Raw genomic sequence first — 17,956 nt, forward strand, 5'->3', positions numbered from 1 at the left:
TTTGCAGGTCATGGCTTTAAACGGGGTTGAAGCCCTGAATAAACTCAGCAGATGGGGCTGGAATCTGCTTGTGGTTAAGATTCAGGACAAAACGGGACCAGCAAGCCAGGCACAGCTGAGTGCCCTCTCACGCACGGTCTGCTGGCAACGCAGGCAGATTCCTTTCCCTTTGGTATATGTGTGTGTTACTGGTTTAGTAAAACAAAACATCTGTGCACTTCTCTTCTCAAAAAGAACAATCCAGTTTTCAAGCTGCTGAAACGTCTTTGAAATGGAATATTTGCCAACACTGCCCTCTCTCCCAAAAGCAAGAAACAGGGAGATGTGTCCTCAAAAAGAATTATTTCAAACGCAGACATTACTAAGTTTTACATTTTTTTTTTCCTTCAAAAGGCCCAGATCTGCTCACGTGTTCACAGAACTGAACGCAAAAGGTGGTTCAAGAAGCAGGACACGAAGCCTTATCCCGGGTAGAAAAGGTTTATTGCTTATAAAAATAAGTTATGGAACAGAACAAAAAACTCGGCATGACAAGGGCTCATTCCAACTACAAAACGACTTAGAACACAGATCCAGGAGGGCTGATGGACCAGCATGTTGAACACACACAGGGAAACACGCTGCCTAACTTCCCCGTCCTGGGTCCTGAGGCGCTCTCTGCACCTCCACACGCCCTCTCCACGGTGTGACAGTCCCGTCAACAGAGGGGACTCTGCTGTTCGCCAAGCCTGAGCGCGCGACGGAAGCGAGCAGGTGGCGGAACTGCCATTCTGGCCATGAAGACACATCTGAGCCATCGCTGTGACGGAGGGCTTGCCTGGGAAGGTTCTGGGTGGGGGTCTGGGGGCCGGCGCGGGGCTGGGGTGGGATTACTGCCGGCAGGTGTCGTGGAAGGCCTCGAGGGTGCGGAAATCCCTCCAGGTGGGGGGCAGGCCGTCCTGCAGAAACTTCCCGCAGCGCTGGCACGGGGCCTGGAACAGCTTTATGTAACTTCTTAGCCAGGTCTAAAAAGAGAAGTGAGGAGAGAAGTCAAAGACATGGATCCGGGTGCTTCCAATGTCATCCTTTCTGCCCAGCCTAATGATCTCTAGGACGGAGGACCTGGGCTGGCCGTGACCCTGGGAGGTGCCCCGAGATTTTACAGAAAGCTCCTTGGAGCATCCACAAGGTCACAGCGCTGCTGAGTCTCAGTTCCAATGCCCCGGGCCCCTCCTGACTAGGGGAGTTTTAAAATAGAAGTCCCTACTCTGGGAGGCAGGCAGGGCTCCCGGAGAGGGGTGCGTGTGAACCTCGGCCCAGTCTCGTGGCTCAGGGGCCACGTGTAACCACATTCCATCCGAGTCCCGGGTCTTCTGAACACCGGCATCAAGCCTCTCCGTGTTCACCACCCAGAGGTGGCCCCAGACATGCAGAGAGAGGGCGAGCGGAGACTTCCCCGCTAAGGTCGAACGCCTTCTTACTAATCTGATTGCACAGGTCACCACTCACTGTCACAATGTGGCCCGACGCACCTGCGGGGAGGGCGGGGACAACCCGGCGCCACCGACTAACGCAATAAGTGGCAAGTGCACACTCGCGGGTTCGGGGGCAGAGTTCCTTTGGGCATCATACATAAGGATGAGACTCGTAACTCAATTCCCCGACTCAAGGAGACGCACAGCCACGCCAGCCCAAAGTCACGGCAACCGGCCAGCAAGGGGGGGCGTGTGCCACTGTGATCACTTATGTCGGTTGGAGATCGCTCCTGGGAGACGTCAGCCATGTTGACTGACACAAATCCTGCCGTCTTCATCACAGCGGGCCTCCTGCTGGCTGACCGTGGCCCACCCATCCTGCCCCCTCCAAAGGCTTGGGGTCTGAGGTTCTGGCAACAGATGTGAGGAGGTCAATGGTCATTCAGTTAAACTATTTATCCTTTCTAAAGGGAAACCAGGCATTATAACACGTTAGGTTAAAAAGCAAGTCTTTCCATCCGCCCAAGCAGCGAGACTGCTGACCGAGAGTGTTCTCCATACATGAGAGAACCGCTCTGTGATGGCGCCACGGAGCCCGGGTCTGCACGTTCAGCCTCCCCATCGTGGGAGCCCATCAACGAGCCGGGGTGTATTTCCTAGGTCATGAACTACAGGCTCCTAGAAGCTTAGCTGCGGCGGCGGCGAACGTGACGAGGTGGATCGCAGGAGCGCCACTCCACGTGGCTGTCAGCACTGATGGGGACTTGCTAATAGGCCCGCACTCTAAGGGGCAGCCCCCAGGCAGGAGTGAAGCAGGGAGCGTCAGTCCCAGTGAGAGAGGAGCCAACGATGCGAGGGCGTGACGCTGTGGTGCCGAAACAGCGGGCCGCCTCTGCCAGGATGGGGGCCAGCTGTGAGCCCGGCTGAGGTTGACTGGCGGGCATGTGATAACCTGACGAACTGCCTTGGGGGGTGGGGGAGAGGGATGGAGGGCAGAAGGGAGTACTGACACGGAGGACTGATCTCCATGACATAAGCGTTCTGGTTCCATGTCAAGTCACCAATGGTTAAACCACCGGCTTGAGAAATCCTCAAAGTTAATGAGAGCTGGCGGGAGCTGGCACACACAGGGAATAGCTGTTTCTGGTCCCTCCCCATCCTGAGCTCCGACCTAAGAGTCTAAGGAGTGGGTGTCTTGGAAGAACGATGTCACTGTGGCTGCTCCAGCACCAAGCTCGGGGCCCGGCACAGATCAGGAAGGAGCTCGATAAACACCTACTGACTAAATCAATGCCGGAAGCTGTGTCGGGAGGTCACCTCTGAAACCACGTGTTTGGCAATGATAGGAAAACCAGTTAACGGAGTTGGATGTGGTTTATCTTAGATCCCTGCCCAGCTGAAAGGAAGTATCACTTCCGCACTGGGCCGTCTCCCTGGCGAGGCCCCTGTGGCTACCTTCTGAGCTGTCTGTCTTCACTTGAGGGGCCAAGGCTTCACTAGGCGTGACCTCTAGAGCCACTTACCATGAAGGAGCGGACCACGACGTCAGGCATCTGGGGCAGCTGGTAGTGGAGCAGGGCGGTGGTGGCATGGTCAGTCACCTGGAAACCAAGGATAAGGACTGGGTCAGAGCCACTCAGAACCAGCAGAGAAAACGAGAAGGTGCTCCTTTTATCTGACGGCTGGTGGAGGAAAAGATACCTAATACAGCCTGGGTGGAAAGCTAGTTAGCAAGGTTGGGGGCAGGGAAGGGGAGGGGAGGAGTGTTGAGAGCAGAAAGGACATAAATATTCATGCCCGGGGCCAAGTGAAGTGTGGAACCTTCCAGCAACTCCAGGTAGGCTGCAGCACCTGAGAAAGGTGTGGCCGGGGGCTGGTGGAGAGGTCAAACAGTGGCGGGTGCCAGGGGCTTTGCCAGCCCCTCCACTGCATGCAACACTGCCTGGACACAGAGGCTCTTTCCAACTGTCCGTGTTCAACTTGTCTTTACCCGGGAATGATGTTCCTGCCAGTGTAACCGGTCTGTCTCTCTGCCTCCTTTAATTCCCATTCTGTCTCATAACTTGTAGCTGTATGTGTTCTCCGACCAGGATTCTGCTCATTTCTGAGGATCCTTCCCCGGGGCCTCAGAGACACTACCGTCCTCACCAGCTGTGCCGCTCCCAGTGCGGTCCTCTGTCTGGCCAGCTCCCTGAAAGCTGTGGTCCAGTGGGCCACACCCGCTGTCTCACAACTCCCCCAGCAGGGCCAAGGGCATCACGGCTCTAAGTTCATGCAGGACATCTGGGGACAAGATGGAACGTGTGCTGGGTTTCCGCCCTAGCTCTGCCTGCTGACTTTGATCCATCAAATCTCTCTGGGTCTCAGTGTCCCTCCTGAAAAGCAAAGCGCTGGCCGAAGATCCCCTGTAGTTCTGAAATGTGATGACACCCTGGATCGCTAATGCCTGCCATCCATCAGCAGATGAATAGATTGTTCCTAATTTGATAGCTGTGTTCAAACTCATGGTTTATCTGATTGTCTTCATTAGGGAATCCTGCCATTACAAATGATGTGGTCAAAAGACAAAAGGAAACAAAAACACCAAACAAAACGATCAACTTTGCGAACAAGAGTAATCATGGTCTGCTTGTGTCAACTCGCCTGTCTTCCTGCTGAGAAATGGAATACTTCCTGCCGGATCAGGCTGTGTGTATCTCTTCAGTCGGCACCGCTCCCACCAGGACACCACGACGTGCTGACAGACCTCAGCAGCAGTTAAGCAAACTGGTGAGGTGGAAAGCAGCAGAGCTGGTTTGGTCTGGGTTCCGCAAGGGGCGTTGCGAGTGATCCAGAAATTAGTCCACCTGTGTGTCTACACTCAAGGTCAGAGAGCGCACGCCCTGAAGAGCAAGGAGGCAGGCTCCCCAGTTCACAGAACCTCTCGAGGTCGTGGCTTCCCCCTGGATGAAATGGTCATGCGTGAAGTGCTCATCCCCCAGCCGTGCCCTGGGCCCGCCTGCCCCCTCTCTTCCGCTCTCCCTGGCCCTGGGACTGGCCCTCTCTCCCGCTGGACTTTCAGGGCCTGCCTGGTGGCTAGTGGACTCGGCGAGATGACCAGCTCTGTGCGGGCGAGGATCACGCCCAGCCAGTTCATGCTGTGTCCCCGGGGCCTAGACTATCACCTGGCATCTAGCAGGTGCTCAGCACATGTTTGTTGAATAAAGAAATAAACTATAAAATGGTCATTCACCAAAAGCCATGAACCAGAAACACCTGTGCCGGCTTTCCTGCAAACCAGCCATGGTTCATGTATCCAACCACGCCGAGAAATTCTTACCCAAGTGACTTTCAAGATAAATGGTACTTATTCCTTCAAGTGCAAAGACTGTTTTTATTTTAAGAATTTTTGACAGACAGCTTTCTAAAATGAGCAAGGCTTTAAAAAAAAAAACATACAGTAGAATGATAACTTGGCAAAATGGCGGGTTGTGGTTGGCGGGGTGAAATGAACGGCTACAAAACGCAGCGAAGCCAACTGGGCCCCGAGGATGCCTGAGCTTAGAGCTTGGTTCGTACCCATCCAGGTGCCTGCTAAAAAAAAGTCCCACACAAGTGCTATTTATAGGCTCATAAGACAATCCTTACAGTTACATTTGCCATCACAAAAGAAACGAAGTTTCTGGAGAATTCCTTCTCCTGTTCCTACCATTTATTTTACCTGCCTCTCAGGAAGTCTCTCTATGTCGCCTCCCTTCTAAGACACCCGGGCCAGTTCTCTGGTTTGCTGACAAGAGTGTACACAAGCACTTGCAGCAGAGAAGCAGGCTGGTGCTGGACGCCCACGTAGGCATCACCCAGGAATGTATTGGAAATGTGAGCTTTTGGGCCCCAGTGCAGACCTAGAATCGAATCTGTGGGGTGGGGGCCCTGAGATCAAGCCGGCCTCTCCAGCTGTTCTTCGGGATCCCAAAATACAGGAGGAGGCAAATGCGAACGGGCACACAGACCCCCTGGGGATCCTGCTGTTCAGTTCAGTTCAGTCATTCAGTCGTGTCCGACTCGTTGCGACCCCATGGACTGCAGCACGCCAGGCCTCCCTGTCCATCGCCAGCTCCCGGAGCTCACTCAAACTTACGTCCATCAAGTCAGTGATGCCATCCAACCATCTCATCCTCTGTCGTCCCCTTCTCCTCCCACCTTCAATCTTTCCCAGCATCAGGGTCTTTTCCAATGAGTCAGCTCTTCGCATCAGGTGGCTAAACTATTGGAGTTTCAGCTTCAGCATCAGTCCTTCCAATGAACACCCAGGACTGATCTCCTTTAGGATGGACTTGTTGGATCTCCTTGCAGTTCAAGGGACTCTCAACAGTCTTCTCCAACACCACAGTTCAAAAGCATCAATTCTTCGGCGCTCAGCTTTCTTTATAGTCCAACTCTCACAGCCATGCATGACCACTGGCTGATTATCACAGGCAGGTGTGGGGTGAGGCCAAGCCTGGGCCTTTCCAGCAGCCCCCCAGCAGCTGAGGAGCCAGGCCGCTCAGGAGGCAGCTAGGGGAAAACGTGCAGTAGAGGAAAAAGGCATTTCCTCCTGGGGCATGAGCGAAATAAAGGACCACAAACTCGAAGGATCGCTCGTCTTTTTCATGAATCGAAAACAAAGTACACTAGCCAAATCTCGTAGCTACAGTGGGAAGGGGGGCGGGGGCCACGGTCGTGGACCGGTGGGGTTCTCCTTACCTCTGGAAGGTGCTCTTTCAGGGCCGTGGGCTGATTTTATGAATCGAGGATAGCCACATTAATGAGAGCTTATGAGGCACGTGCCCCGCTCACTTACTCCTCACACGCACTGGGTCGGGTCGTCTCCTAGGTTCATTCTGTGTGTGTGTTTTAGTCCCTCAGTCCTGTCCGACTCTGCGACCCCAGGACTGTAGCCTGCCAGGCTCCCCTGTCCATGGGATTCTCCAGGCAAGAATACTGGAGTGGGTTGCCATTCCCTTCCCTAGGGGATCTTGCTGACCCAGGGACAGAGCCTGGGTCTCCTGCTTTGCAGGCAGATTCTTTACCTCTGCTGTGCTGGCTCTTAGTTGCAGCATGTGGGATCTAGTTTCCTGACCGGGGATGAAACCTGGGCCCCTTGCATTGGAAATGCAGAGTCAAAGTCACTGAACCACCAGGGAAAGGTCCCCAGGTCCACTTTATAGACGAAGAAATGGAAACTCACAGGCAACACAGCTGGTGAGGGGCAATGGGTGTGTGCGCCCACACTGCCTGCCTCCGGAGACGCCCTGGCCAGCTCTGCGGTCTGTGCACAGAGGCTCCTGTCCCGAGCCCCAGTGTCATCTGCCCACCACCTCCCAGCGCAGCGAAGGATGCAGAAAGCCAGAGTCCCACTGCCAGGTGCAGGTTAGGTCTGGAAATGTGGCTGCCGGGCTAACAGGCTTCTCCAGAGCAGGACAAACCACACTAACTAGAAAACATCCTTTTCCAGAAATGGCTGGGGTCACACACCAAAGCTCTGTTTTGGCATCTGGCTCCCAGGCAGGGCACGGATTCAGTTTTCCCATTACTGGGTCAGCAACTTGGCCAAATTCAGGCTCTTTTTCAAAAGGTCCAGTATATTCTCTTCATTGCCAAATGGTGGCAGCTTTTTCCAGCGCTGACACGATCGTTGAATTTCTTCAACTTCCCATCTCCAATTACAGAAATATTTTAGTAGAGGGAAACAAAGCTAACTGGTTTGCTATGTTTTCCCTTCCTGACACCTCCCAAATTTCCTCCCCTGGTTTTCACGTTCCCAGGGCTGAAGTCCAACGCGGTGGGTATGACATGGTCGTCAGATACTGGAGAAATTCACCTGCATTGATCTTCCTTTTTGTCAAAACATTCCATCTTCAGTACTTGTTTTGTTTTACACTTTTTAACAACAAAATTGTTTTGTTTTTTTTTTTCACTCAGCATCCAAGATGTGGGAGAAAAAAACAAGCCTGGGGCAACAGCAACAAAGATGGCTATTAACTAATTTAAACTGACTCCGGGCCAACCCCACCGAGGCTCGGTCCCATTGTGATGTCGAGCTAATGAGATTCCGCTGGGAGATGAAAGCCACCCCGTCCAGCAGCGGAGGCCGCAGAAGGGCACTAATGCTCTCGTGGGAGAGGGGCCATTCTTCCCACCAGTGAGTGCGGGTTTGAAGACAGCGCAGAAGAGATCAAAGCAGATGGTGAACCCAAGGAGAGGGAGGGAGGAGACGACATGAAAGTAACAATAAGCCAAGGAGATAGGGGAAGCGGGAAAGAGGATTGGGAGGAGGCGGGCAGGGGTGACCGTACAGGCAGGAAGAGGACGCCACAGAAAGACAGAGGGCCTCAAGGAGGAGTATGCAGACACCAGGGACTCTGCCAAGAGATGTCCCATCTATCCTCAAGGCCAAGAGAAAGTGCAGATGCTCTGGCTCAGTTTGGGGTGTGCACCCCACCCCCAGCCCCGGCTCGGGCTGGACTGCAGGGAGGGTGATGCCTCTATTGTTGCCAACACACCCACTCTGCTCTGTGAAACTGACTCCCAGTTTTTTCCTCCACCGATCAAGCTTACAAACCACCCCCCTTCCCAGGCTCAGAGAGGCAGAAGAGGTCTCCCTGCACCCAAACCGACAGGGAACTCAGCTCAGAAGGAGAGAGAGGAGTCTTTCAAGAGACCTTGGAACAGCTGCCAGTCAACACGCTGGAAGAGACGCCAGTCACAACAAGCCTCTGGAAGCTCCCTGGCCATATTGTGTGCAAAGAGCTGACATCGACAGGGTCCCGGGGAGGTCACGAGCTGTTTCAGCTGAACCCTACGTGGAACCGCCTGCAGCCAGGGCAGGGCTCTGAGTCGACAGCGACTGAGCACCGGTTCTGAGCGAGGGCTGACTGCGCCCGTTTGGATCGTGCCTGTCACTTAGGAGCCAGGTGGCTGTGGACGAGGATTAAATGCGTCAATACAGGGACAGTGCGTGAAAAGGGGCTGACACCCACCCAGCGGGAGTCACCCTCCCCTTCCCCACAACCCTGGGAGGAGGCTACGAACAGGGGACGACTTCCACTCCAAGTGAGGGAGCGAAGCCACAGGGAGGTGACGTGCCCAAGCCAAGCGGCTCCTGAGCAGCAGGGCAGGGCCCCAGGGTTGGGGGGTGGATAGAGCCTGCGGGGTAGGGGGTACAGACAGGAGGCAGAGAAGGCCATCCCCCACTGGGAGTGGAGCCCAGGACTCTCAGATGGAGGCGGGACTCGGTCCCAAGCCTGTTCATGCCGCCTCAGCTCTCACCACCAACATTCTCCCCACTGGCGCGGCTGCCCTCCGCCTCCCCCACCGGGAGCTTCTGCCCTTCCCGCTCAACGGCCCACCCAGGACCCCCCAGAGCTCAAGAGGGAGTGAGTCTCCTGGCCTTGCAGAAAGAACGAAGGGGGAAACGGCAGGTAAAGCCAGCAGTGTCAAGTCAGGCGTGCACCTGTGTGCATCAAGGAAAACTGAAAGCAGAGTCTGGCAGGGGGGCTGCTGTTGCAGGGGTGGTGTTGGCACTCAGAGCCCACTCTTCCCTCCACGTGTGCCCGCCTCCAGCTGTGGGGGGGCGGGTGGCGGGGAGAACAGGTTCAAGTCCTGCTAGGCTACTTTCTGCTGAAGGCTGGCCCCTCAGGGCCTGGGTTTGATGGTGGCCAGATAGGCTCTGTTCTTTGTCCATCAAAGTGAAAGTCGCTCAGTCCGGTCTGACTCTTTGCAACCCCATGAAGTATATGGTCCATGGAATTCTCCAGGCCTGGATACTGGAGTGGGCAGCCTTTCCCTTCTCTAGGGGATCTCCCCAACCCAGGGCTTGAACCCAGGTCTTCCGCATCGCAGGCGGATTCTTTACCAGCTGAGCCACAAGGGAAGCTCAAAGGGGAGGTGTCCGTAGGGGAGAACAAAGGGGCGATACGCAGAAAGGGTCAGTGAGATGCGGGGAGGGCACCAGGCCTCCATCCCCCAGCAGTTTCCTCCTTTAAAAAGAATGTGCTGTATTTCGTGGTGGCCCAGGAACTGTCCTCAGGGATTCCTGAGTCCACTATGGTTGCAGGATCATCCTGACTCTGTGCGGGCTTCCAGGCCAGAGGGCACAGCTGGTGTTACAGCAGAGTAAGGCGTTCAGACTCGGGAGGTGGGCCGCCGGGCACCACCCCCCAGCTTCTAGGAGGCAGTCTAGCCGGGCGCCAGGCTCTGTGTGGTTAAAAAGCTCCTCCAGGGGGACTCTGATTTCAGCAGAGTCAGGAACCACAGGTGAACAGGCCACTTCCCACCCCGGACAGCGGCTCCCAGCACCGCAGAGCCCTTCCTCAGGCAGGCAGTGGACGGACGGCACAGAGAGCACAGCTTCTGCCCGCATGCAGCCCGCGACGCCCAGGGCCTCGCCTGCTGAGTCAGGGGAGCTGGGGCCTCTGCCTCTTAAAAGTCCATCCTGCAAGATTAATAAACAGGAGAAGTTAAGTGCCCGAGTGTTTAGAAGTTGCTTATTTAAGAGAGTCTGGTAGAGACCCAGATCTGGCTCTGCTCCAGCAGGGCCGGCTCGCACCCGCTGTGAAGCGGAGCGTCTCGATGCCGGCATGACCGTGAACAAACGGCAGCGAGGGGGTGCGGGGAAGATGACCTGGAGCTGTCGGGAGGCCAGGGCTCCGGCCTGGGTTCCTCACTAATTACCTGGGTGACCTTGGCCACATCACTCCCCCCACTGGCCTTCAGTAAAAGAGGCGGGGATCACTGGGCGCCTCGAGGTCTCGCTTTCGTGGGCGCTGCTGCAGGGCCTAGACTGAACGCCCCGAGGGCGCCCTTGTGTCATGCGCCGCCCTCGGGCCAACCGGAGAGACATGAAAGCCCTCTGTTCTTTTAGAAAAGACAAGCTGGTCCCAGCAGGCGGCAGGGGCACCGGGTCCTGCCTGCCTCCACCTGCTGTCCTGATGGGATGTCAGCCTCACGGGGTCCTCAAATTCTGGGCCGGTTACCAAGAGCTCAGAACCAGGGAGACCATCAGCACAGCGGTGTTCTTGGGAACCTCTTCCCATCTCCACCGGTTTCAGACAGACTGCAGCACAGACTAGCAGGCAGCAAAGCCAAACATTTGTTACTTTGTTGTGCGCAGGCTGCTTCTGCCACTCAAAGCAATAAAAAGAAACTTTCATCTGCGGGATACACTTGAAGGCTGAGAGTCTGGGTCTCCACGCTGGGTAGAGACAGACCTGCCCTTAATGAGAGGGACACTGGGAATCTCGTGGAATGAGAAAATTCTTTGTGGGTCTGGGAGTCAAAGAAATGAACCGAGCATGTTAAATGTTTAGAGAGACAGCAGAGCTGCCCCAAGGGTGAGCACTGGTTTTATGGAGAATATTGAAAACAGTCCCAGAAGGACTCATTCCATAAAAAGAGGAACCATCACTGTTTTAAAACTGAGTTATGAAGTCCTGAAAGTGCTGGGGGCTGGGGGCAATGCTGAGCAGTGCAGAGACTGACTTGCAACGCTGGGACGAAGTCCAGGAGGCTGTAAGCATGGGGTTTCATTTTCATCATTTGGCTCGAATCTCTAATCCGTACCCTGGATTTGTGTGCCACGGGTTCACACGCCCAGAGGCCTGAGGAGGAAGCATCGCGGTCCAAGGGGACTAGGGATTTACTTAGACAAGATCAATGTTTCCTTCTGTGCTGATGAAGGAGCCATCTGCATGAGGGCTTATAACTAACTGTCCCCCGGCAACGCTGTGGGGCCGATAGAGGCAGGGCTGTCTGGGCGGGAACTGGGGAGCAAAGATGGACACTGCTCCATCCTGTGCAAAACCCCTCCTTGTGGCTTTGAGATCAAGTTCTGTCTGAGAAGGATGAGGTCTTGTTTGTAAAGTACAGAACATGGCCTGGGGCACGTAGACTGGGGCCTCCACAAAGAAGTTTTTGTCTGGTGTGAGGGGTTTCCAATCTGACCCTCTTGGAAGTCCCAGCCAGGATGCCACCAATGCCCCAAAGTAAAGCCCCTCAGTGCCCGGGACTTTCGAGCAGACTGGCTGCAGATCCTCCGGAGGCAGACGTGTCTCCCCCAGGCCACTCGGCAGCCGCCTGCAGGAGCCTTCCCGACACGGGAGCACGCGTATGTGGTCCTCGATGACCAGGGGCCCGGTCCTGTCTCCACTGAGCCCCACATCACACCCCAGTGACACTGATGCCTTGGCAACCCCTCCTCCCAGACCGGCTTCCCTGACTCTGCTCTGCCCTCAAGCCTGGGATGCCCTGGCCCTGGCTAACTTCTTCTCCCCGCCGGGAGATTTAGGCCAGGGGGCCCCACCCCCACCCCGGGCCCTCCTGCACCCCCAGCACACCCTGTGGACATTCTGGTTTTGTGCTTGCCCGACTGTGACCAGAAGTCCCTGCCTCGCCGCAGGCGATGCTCTGCACTGGCTCCACTCACCTGGTAGGACCCCAAGAGAAGGAGAGATGGAGAAGGCAGGATGCGATGGATTTATTTTTGGCTGGTGGGGTTAGGGGAGCAGACTAACAGGGGGGTGTTCAGGGGTGGGAAAAGCTGAGGTCATGGGGTAGCCTGGGGAGGAACACCTGGGTGAACAGAAACCCTACGGCGGCCTCGAGGGAACTCTCCAGTCCTGACCAGCTCCGTGCAGCTTCCCTGGGCGGCTCAAGGGTCAAGAATGTGCCTGCAATGCAGGAAGATGTGGGTTTGATCCCTGGGTTGGGAGGATCCCCTGGAGAAGGCAATGACATCCCACTCCAGCATGCCCCCCTGGGAAATCCCATGGAGAGAGGCACCTGCACAGCCCGCGTGGTGGCAGAGTCAGACAGTGACTCAGCCGCCACAAGGGCCTTGTGCGGGGCGAGAGGAGGCCCTGCAAAAGGTCCTTCACATTTCCCAGGATTAAGGAACCAAGACTCCTCATTCAGCTGAACGAAGAAAGTTCAGTGCTCTCCAGATGGTAAAACACCAGGCTCTGCTGCTGGCTGCCGGCAGAGCCCAAGCCCGAGGACACCTGAATTGCTCTGTACCCACTTGGTGTGATGTTATTTTCTGCGGGAACAGCCTGGTGGTTAGAGAAACACATCCAAAGACATCTGGGCTCCCAAGAATACAGACAATACCACCTACTTGCCCCATGAAACTGATGCAACCGCAGGAGAAAGAGCAGATGTTGCAGAGCCCAAGAGCCGGCTCTGCTGCCGTGGCGCTGGGAGCCTCTCGGCAGCCCTGCTGGGTGGGGAACGCTCCCATCTCAGGGGATGGCCAGAGGGGCCACCAGCCCTCTCAGGACACCAAGGCACTGTTTCAGGTCCCGGGACCGTGATTCTACATCAGCCCGTCAGGGCTGCCCAAAGGGTACTGCTGGGGGGGTGGTCTGTAATTTGGGGTGCCGATTCCGTGAGGCAGGTACCCTTATGCCTTTTGTTTCACAGATGAGGGGACTGAGGCAAGGGAGGCCACACGGGGAGTAGTGGCCAGCCCAGGTCTGAACACGCGGCAGCCTGGCCGGACTGCCTCTCTCTGGACTGGTCACGGTGGGGAACGTGACCAGTGAGGCTGAGCCTCATGGTGGTGCAGTGGGGGGGACAGGCATGTTGCCGGGAACATGCTGGGGGTGTGGGAAGGGGTCTGGGGGAGGGCAAGAGGCCGGGCTTCCCAGAAGCAGCTGCTAGGCTCTGCCCCAGGGCACACGCATCTCAGGCAAGCCCCCAGGAAGAAGGAAGCTACGAGATGAGAGCAAGTCCTCTGCGACTCCTCTAATGGTAGAGACCACAAACCACTTCCAGCCGGCAGGCGGGCTTTCCTGCTTCGCGGTAACTCAAGCCTGGGTCTGCGGGAGGCTCTGGGTCATGACCACCCTCTGTGGAGGTGCAGGGAGCCTTGCAGAGGCAGTAAGGTGGGAAAATAAGTGATCAACCCTATCCTGCTTTAGAAGCTTGTGAATATTTAAGAGACAATGGGGTGATTAAGGCTCAGGGTGAGTGGAAGGCCCGCCCCCCGGTCCCCGCCTGTTCTCAGCTCCCAGGGCCCTGGGCTGACACTTAACGGCATCCCCTCCTCCCTTCTTTCTGCTGACCCAGTGTAGTCAATGCAGTCCGGCTCTCCGCTCAGGGAAGGGCTGCCCTCTGGGATGACCGTGGAACTGTCCGTCACCTCTCCTGTCCTGAAGCTTGTCGACAGCCCAAGGCTTGGCTCCTTCAGCGTCACCCTGCCATCGCTCACGGAGACCACCAGCAGGAATCTACCTTCCTTCACGAAGCTGCCCCTCAGCCCTTCACTGGCCAAAGGCGCTCCCTTGGCTTTTCCGATTGGGACTACGAAGACACACCTGGGAGGCAGAGACAAAAGCACGGAACCGGGACGCCAACGCCACCATATCTGGTCCATTGTACGTGCTCGCCTTTTGGAAAAGGTTAGCGTTTAAGAGAAAAGGGGACAAAACAGAGGCCCTTCCTATAAATGTGAGACCCTTTTTGGGTTGGGGGCTGTCCCCTCTAGGTGCAGGGCCTCTGCTGATGGCCCCATCTGAGCGGGACACCCGACAAGAGCAAGGACAGAGACCTGGCAGAAGGTAGGGCTCTCACCACAGCCACAGACCTTCCAGGGCCTTCTCTGTGCTGTCTGAAGAGGGGCTTCTGGAAGGAAACGGGAATGAGCTGGTGGGAAGATCCTTAGATATTCTAAGGCACAAGACTGAAAAGAACTGAATGAGTATTTACTGAGCCCCTCTGGGGATGTTCGATGCCACAGCAGGTACAGACATGCACAGCCCTAAGCAAGAGGCGAGTCCTGTCCTCTGGGAACACCCCACGTTGGGACAGCCCCCCTTCCTGGGCTTGGAACTGGTGACAAGTTAGGTTTGTCACGGGCTATCTGGGGAGGCTGGAGGAGAAAATGGCAACCCACTCCAGTGTTCTTGCCTGGGAAGTCCCATGGATCGAGAAGCCTGGCGGGCTACAGTCCATGGGCTGGCAAAAGAGCTGGCCAGGACTTAGCCAACGAGCAACAATGTGGATAGGCACTTGGTTTATGCGAGGGGCTCAGTGCCTCAGAAATTTCAGAGAACTGACTTTTCTGGGACAGAATCTCATCTGTTGACAAGTTCTGGGTAGCCACTTAATAAAGCTTCCCCTGGATAAAGCCTCCCCCCACAGAGGCCAGTGTTGGGATCGAAGCCTGAATGAGGGAGTGAACAAACGAATGAGTGAACCCAAGAATGGAAAAGCAGTGGCGGCCAGCCCACCTTCCACAGCCAAGCTCAGTAAGGGACTGAAGGGGTTCCTCTTCCCTATGCTGCCCCTAGAATACAGACCAAGGCAGTCCTGGACACCTGGGGCTGCGACTTCTGTGCTCTCCCCTGAGTGAAAGGGCTGGGGTGCAGGCCGGACCCTCCGATGCCACCTCTTCGTCCCCGCCAGCCTACCTGGGGCTGCGAGCCCTCCCCCTCTCTCTGGCCTCCCTGCCAGGATTTAACTCGCTAAGTAGCTGCAGAGTTGCTCCCGCTCTTCCCAAGTTACTGGATGAAAATGCCCACTGTTTTGAAGAGAGGAGGTTAAAGATCAAAACAGTGAGTGCCCCTGCAGAGTTTAAATGTCAGAAAAATCCAAACACGCTTGAAACCTTTCCCAGCTCTTTGTGATTCTGCCCTTTTAGACGGTCCCCCCTATTTCCAAGCTCCATTCTCTGAATCTGCTCTGCTGGAGACTTGCCGGCTATAAAAAGCTCCTTCGCCCCAGGACCGAGTGCACAGCGCCTCCGGGGCACCGCGGTAAATGACGGGGGCCTGTTGGCAGCCGCGGACCCACGGCCAGCTGTCCCTGGCCTTCCATTGCGCCCCACCACCGGGGAAGGGGGCTAATGAGGACGAGGGAAAGGGCTCGCCGACAGGCCCTGTAGCAGACAAAAGGCAGGTCATGCTAGCTTCCGGGGGTCGGATTTACCTTGGTACCTTGCGTGCTCGTCTTTAACCTGGGGAGCCAGGATCACACTGAGGAGAATTTGACAGGTATGAGTTTCCAGAAATAAAAAGGCAACTGTGAGCTTGGCATGGCTCTGTGAGTCAATGCCCCCTCCCAGCCCCAGCTTTGTCACTTTGCAGGGAAAGACCTGGGAGGGCTTTCCGCCTTCCCGTCGGGTCTCTCTGCAGTGGCCACCGCTGCTACTTGTGGGCAAGAAAACACACACGATTCGCAGCAACTGCAACCACATAATGACTGCCTAGGAAAGGGAGTGCTAGGGCTCGACCCCAGGGCAATGCAGAGAGTGCTCCCCAAGCGATGCCCGGACAGCCATTCTGGCAGCCAGTGTCCCCATCTCAGTGCCGGGGCTCAGCTCCGCCATCTACCTACACGGTGAGGACACATTCCTGCCCGAGAAATGCCTTCTCGCTGGTGACCAAGGATCCTCCCTGACCTCGCACTTTCTCAGTCACTTTGACTTCTGTTCCAGGTCAATCTTCCTGGATCAGGGTTGCTCAGTGAGTCTCCCCTGGTCGGGCTGCTGGGTGGGCGTCAGCGGGTGGATGATGGGCAGAAGGGAAGGCTCACCACTGGGATCCCCAGCAGTGTCTTTCTGGGAAACACTACAAGAAACATCAATCAGGACACCTAGACTTTAAGTGGGCAGACAGGAAGAAAACAGAATTCTAAGAAAAAGCTGATACTAAAAAGCCGAGTTGGGAAATGCTGCCATGTCATCTCTTCCTTTGGCATGTTGAGTTTGAAACGCTGAACATCCCGTCAACTGGACCCGGCCTTCAGAATCTGCAGGGAACATATGGCCCCGGCCTTGCTTTCAGTGAGTGGTCTGGTTGTGGCATAGATAGGGCTGGCCTCCGACCTCCAACACGGCCTGAGATGAGCACAATGAAGTAAGCCCAGTGCGGTCACAACCCTGCCCCGCCGTGATTCCACACTACACATTCCTCATCCTCTTCACCAGCGTCTCCCAAGAGAACAAGATCCCGACGCCCTGCCACGCGACTATGATGATAAAGGATTCAACTCAATTCTGTGCTACGTCATTTTCCAATATATTTCTTCATTTGACAGCAAAGAGACAATGCTTCAGGAGGGAAGGGAGTGGATTCTGTAATCCAGTAACTATTACCTGCCCCTGAAATGAGAAAAAGGACCTTAACATCACCTGCCTTTCGTTCTCATCAGAAAGCACTCTCTCCTGCCTCCAAATTGTCACTCTTTATAATCTAGTGCAGGTCAGTCTCAGAGGTCAAGTCCATTTAGTTAAAATACAGGTGAGGGGAGGGATGACTGCTCTGCACAAACAGAGCACGCCATTCACCAGCCGAGACAAAGTCCCCATCTCTACCAATTCTTCCACTTCCACTGCTTCGAACAGGTTACATCAACTACAAGGAGGGAAGTGGTGGGTGCGCCAGAGTCTCTCCAACTAGCTAATATCAAATTTTAAACCCTGCCGCATCGTGTTTTTAGTTTTAAAGACATATAAAGAGCGATTGGCAGGTTATTTTTAGGGGCAGTAGAATATAAATATAGCACTCTCTCTCTAAACCCGTGCTTCACCAAATCTGTGTTTCACACATTTTACAACTTCCTAATAAACTTTCTGCTTGCATTCAAAAATACTTAATACCACACAGAACGTTAAAAAATTTATTTGCCAAGGCAAGCCTGGGCAAGGCCCTCCCTCATGAAGGGTATTTGAATGGAAATTGGACCATTGTTAAAATCCCAGGTTATCGGTCTGTGATGCTGGGGGGCCGGGGGGTGGGGGGCGGGCGGTGGAGGGGCTGAAGTCATCGCCTGCCTTCCCTGGAGCCAGAAAGTAACGAACTGCAACACCAGAGGACACGAAGATAAACCAGGTTAACAAAACAAAACAAATCCAAACCATTTTAATGTTCCTCACTGTGAGAGGGAAACAAGATACAGATAACAAGCAGCGTTCTTTCTCCTCAGAATGCTTTTCAACCAGCTCCTAGGGGAGAAACGACAAGAGCCATTGGCATGGACAGAGTTAGCAGTTAAGGCCGAGGCTCTATGTGAGCTGAACAGGTATAGTGGGTCTGGTCACCTAGATAAGAGCGCCTGGATTAACACAGTGTCGCCTATGCTAGCCTCACGTGACTATGGACGTCTTTCCTTTAGGGGCTGGACCCAAAGAGGGAGGCTGTTTTTTCCTTTCTGTGTCTGGGTACCTCAGTTGGGTAAAGACGTGTTAGAAGAGTCCACACTATGATTTTTCAAGATGAATTTTAAATTTCAGACTAATTTCTGGCCTACAGAAACACCGCAGAAATGGTACATACAGTTCCCACAGACCCTTTACCCAGTTTCCCCGCTGTTAGCATCTGTCATTATCAGGTAGGTTCATCACAACCAAGAAACCAATGTTGGTTACTTGTGACTGAGTCCAGCCCAGACTTTAATTGGATTTCACCAGTTTCTCCATTAATAAGTCCTACCTGGCTCAGGATCCAATCCAGGGCAGCACGGTGCACACAGCCGTGATAAGACCA

At 55.0% G+C, this 17,956-nt stretch overlaps 1 protein-coding gene across 2 annotated transcripts in view; it reads right to left on the reverse strand.

Moving 5' to 3' along the window:
* Positions 1–464: 464 nt before the first annotated feature.
* The window catches only part of MED27 (mediator complex subunit 27), a 218,208-nt gene continuing 200,716 nt past the window's right edge, over positions 465–17,956 (reverse strand). Inside the window, exons 7-8 of one of the 2 annotated variants that reach the window (XM_043469913.1) lie at positions 2,978–3,055; positions 465–1,004 (exon numbers count right to left, since the gene is read on the reverse strand). In XM_043469913.1, the coding sequence (XP_043325848.1) occupies positions 870–1,004; positions 2,978–3,055 (213 nt within the window). In that variant the 3' untranslated portion in view covers positions 465–869. Of the gene's footprint in view, positions 1,005–2,977; positions 3,056–6,513; positions 17,416–17,956 lie in introns of those variants that run through there. The other variant, XM_043469912.1, reaches the window with a different exon arrangement.

Source organism: Cervus canadensis, chromosome 5 (genome assembly GCF_019320065.1).
Source record: "Cervus canadensis isolate Bull #8, Minnesota chromosome 5, ASM1932006v1, whole genome shotgun sequence".
Classification (NCBI taxonomy): Eukaryota; Metazoa; Chordata; class Mammalia; order Artiodactyla; family Cervidae; genus Cervus; species Cervus canadensis.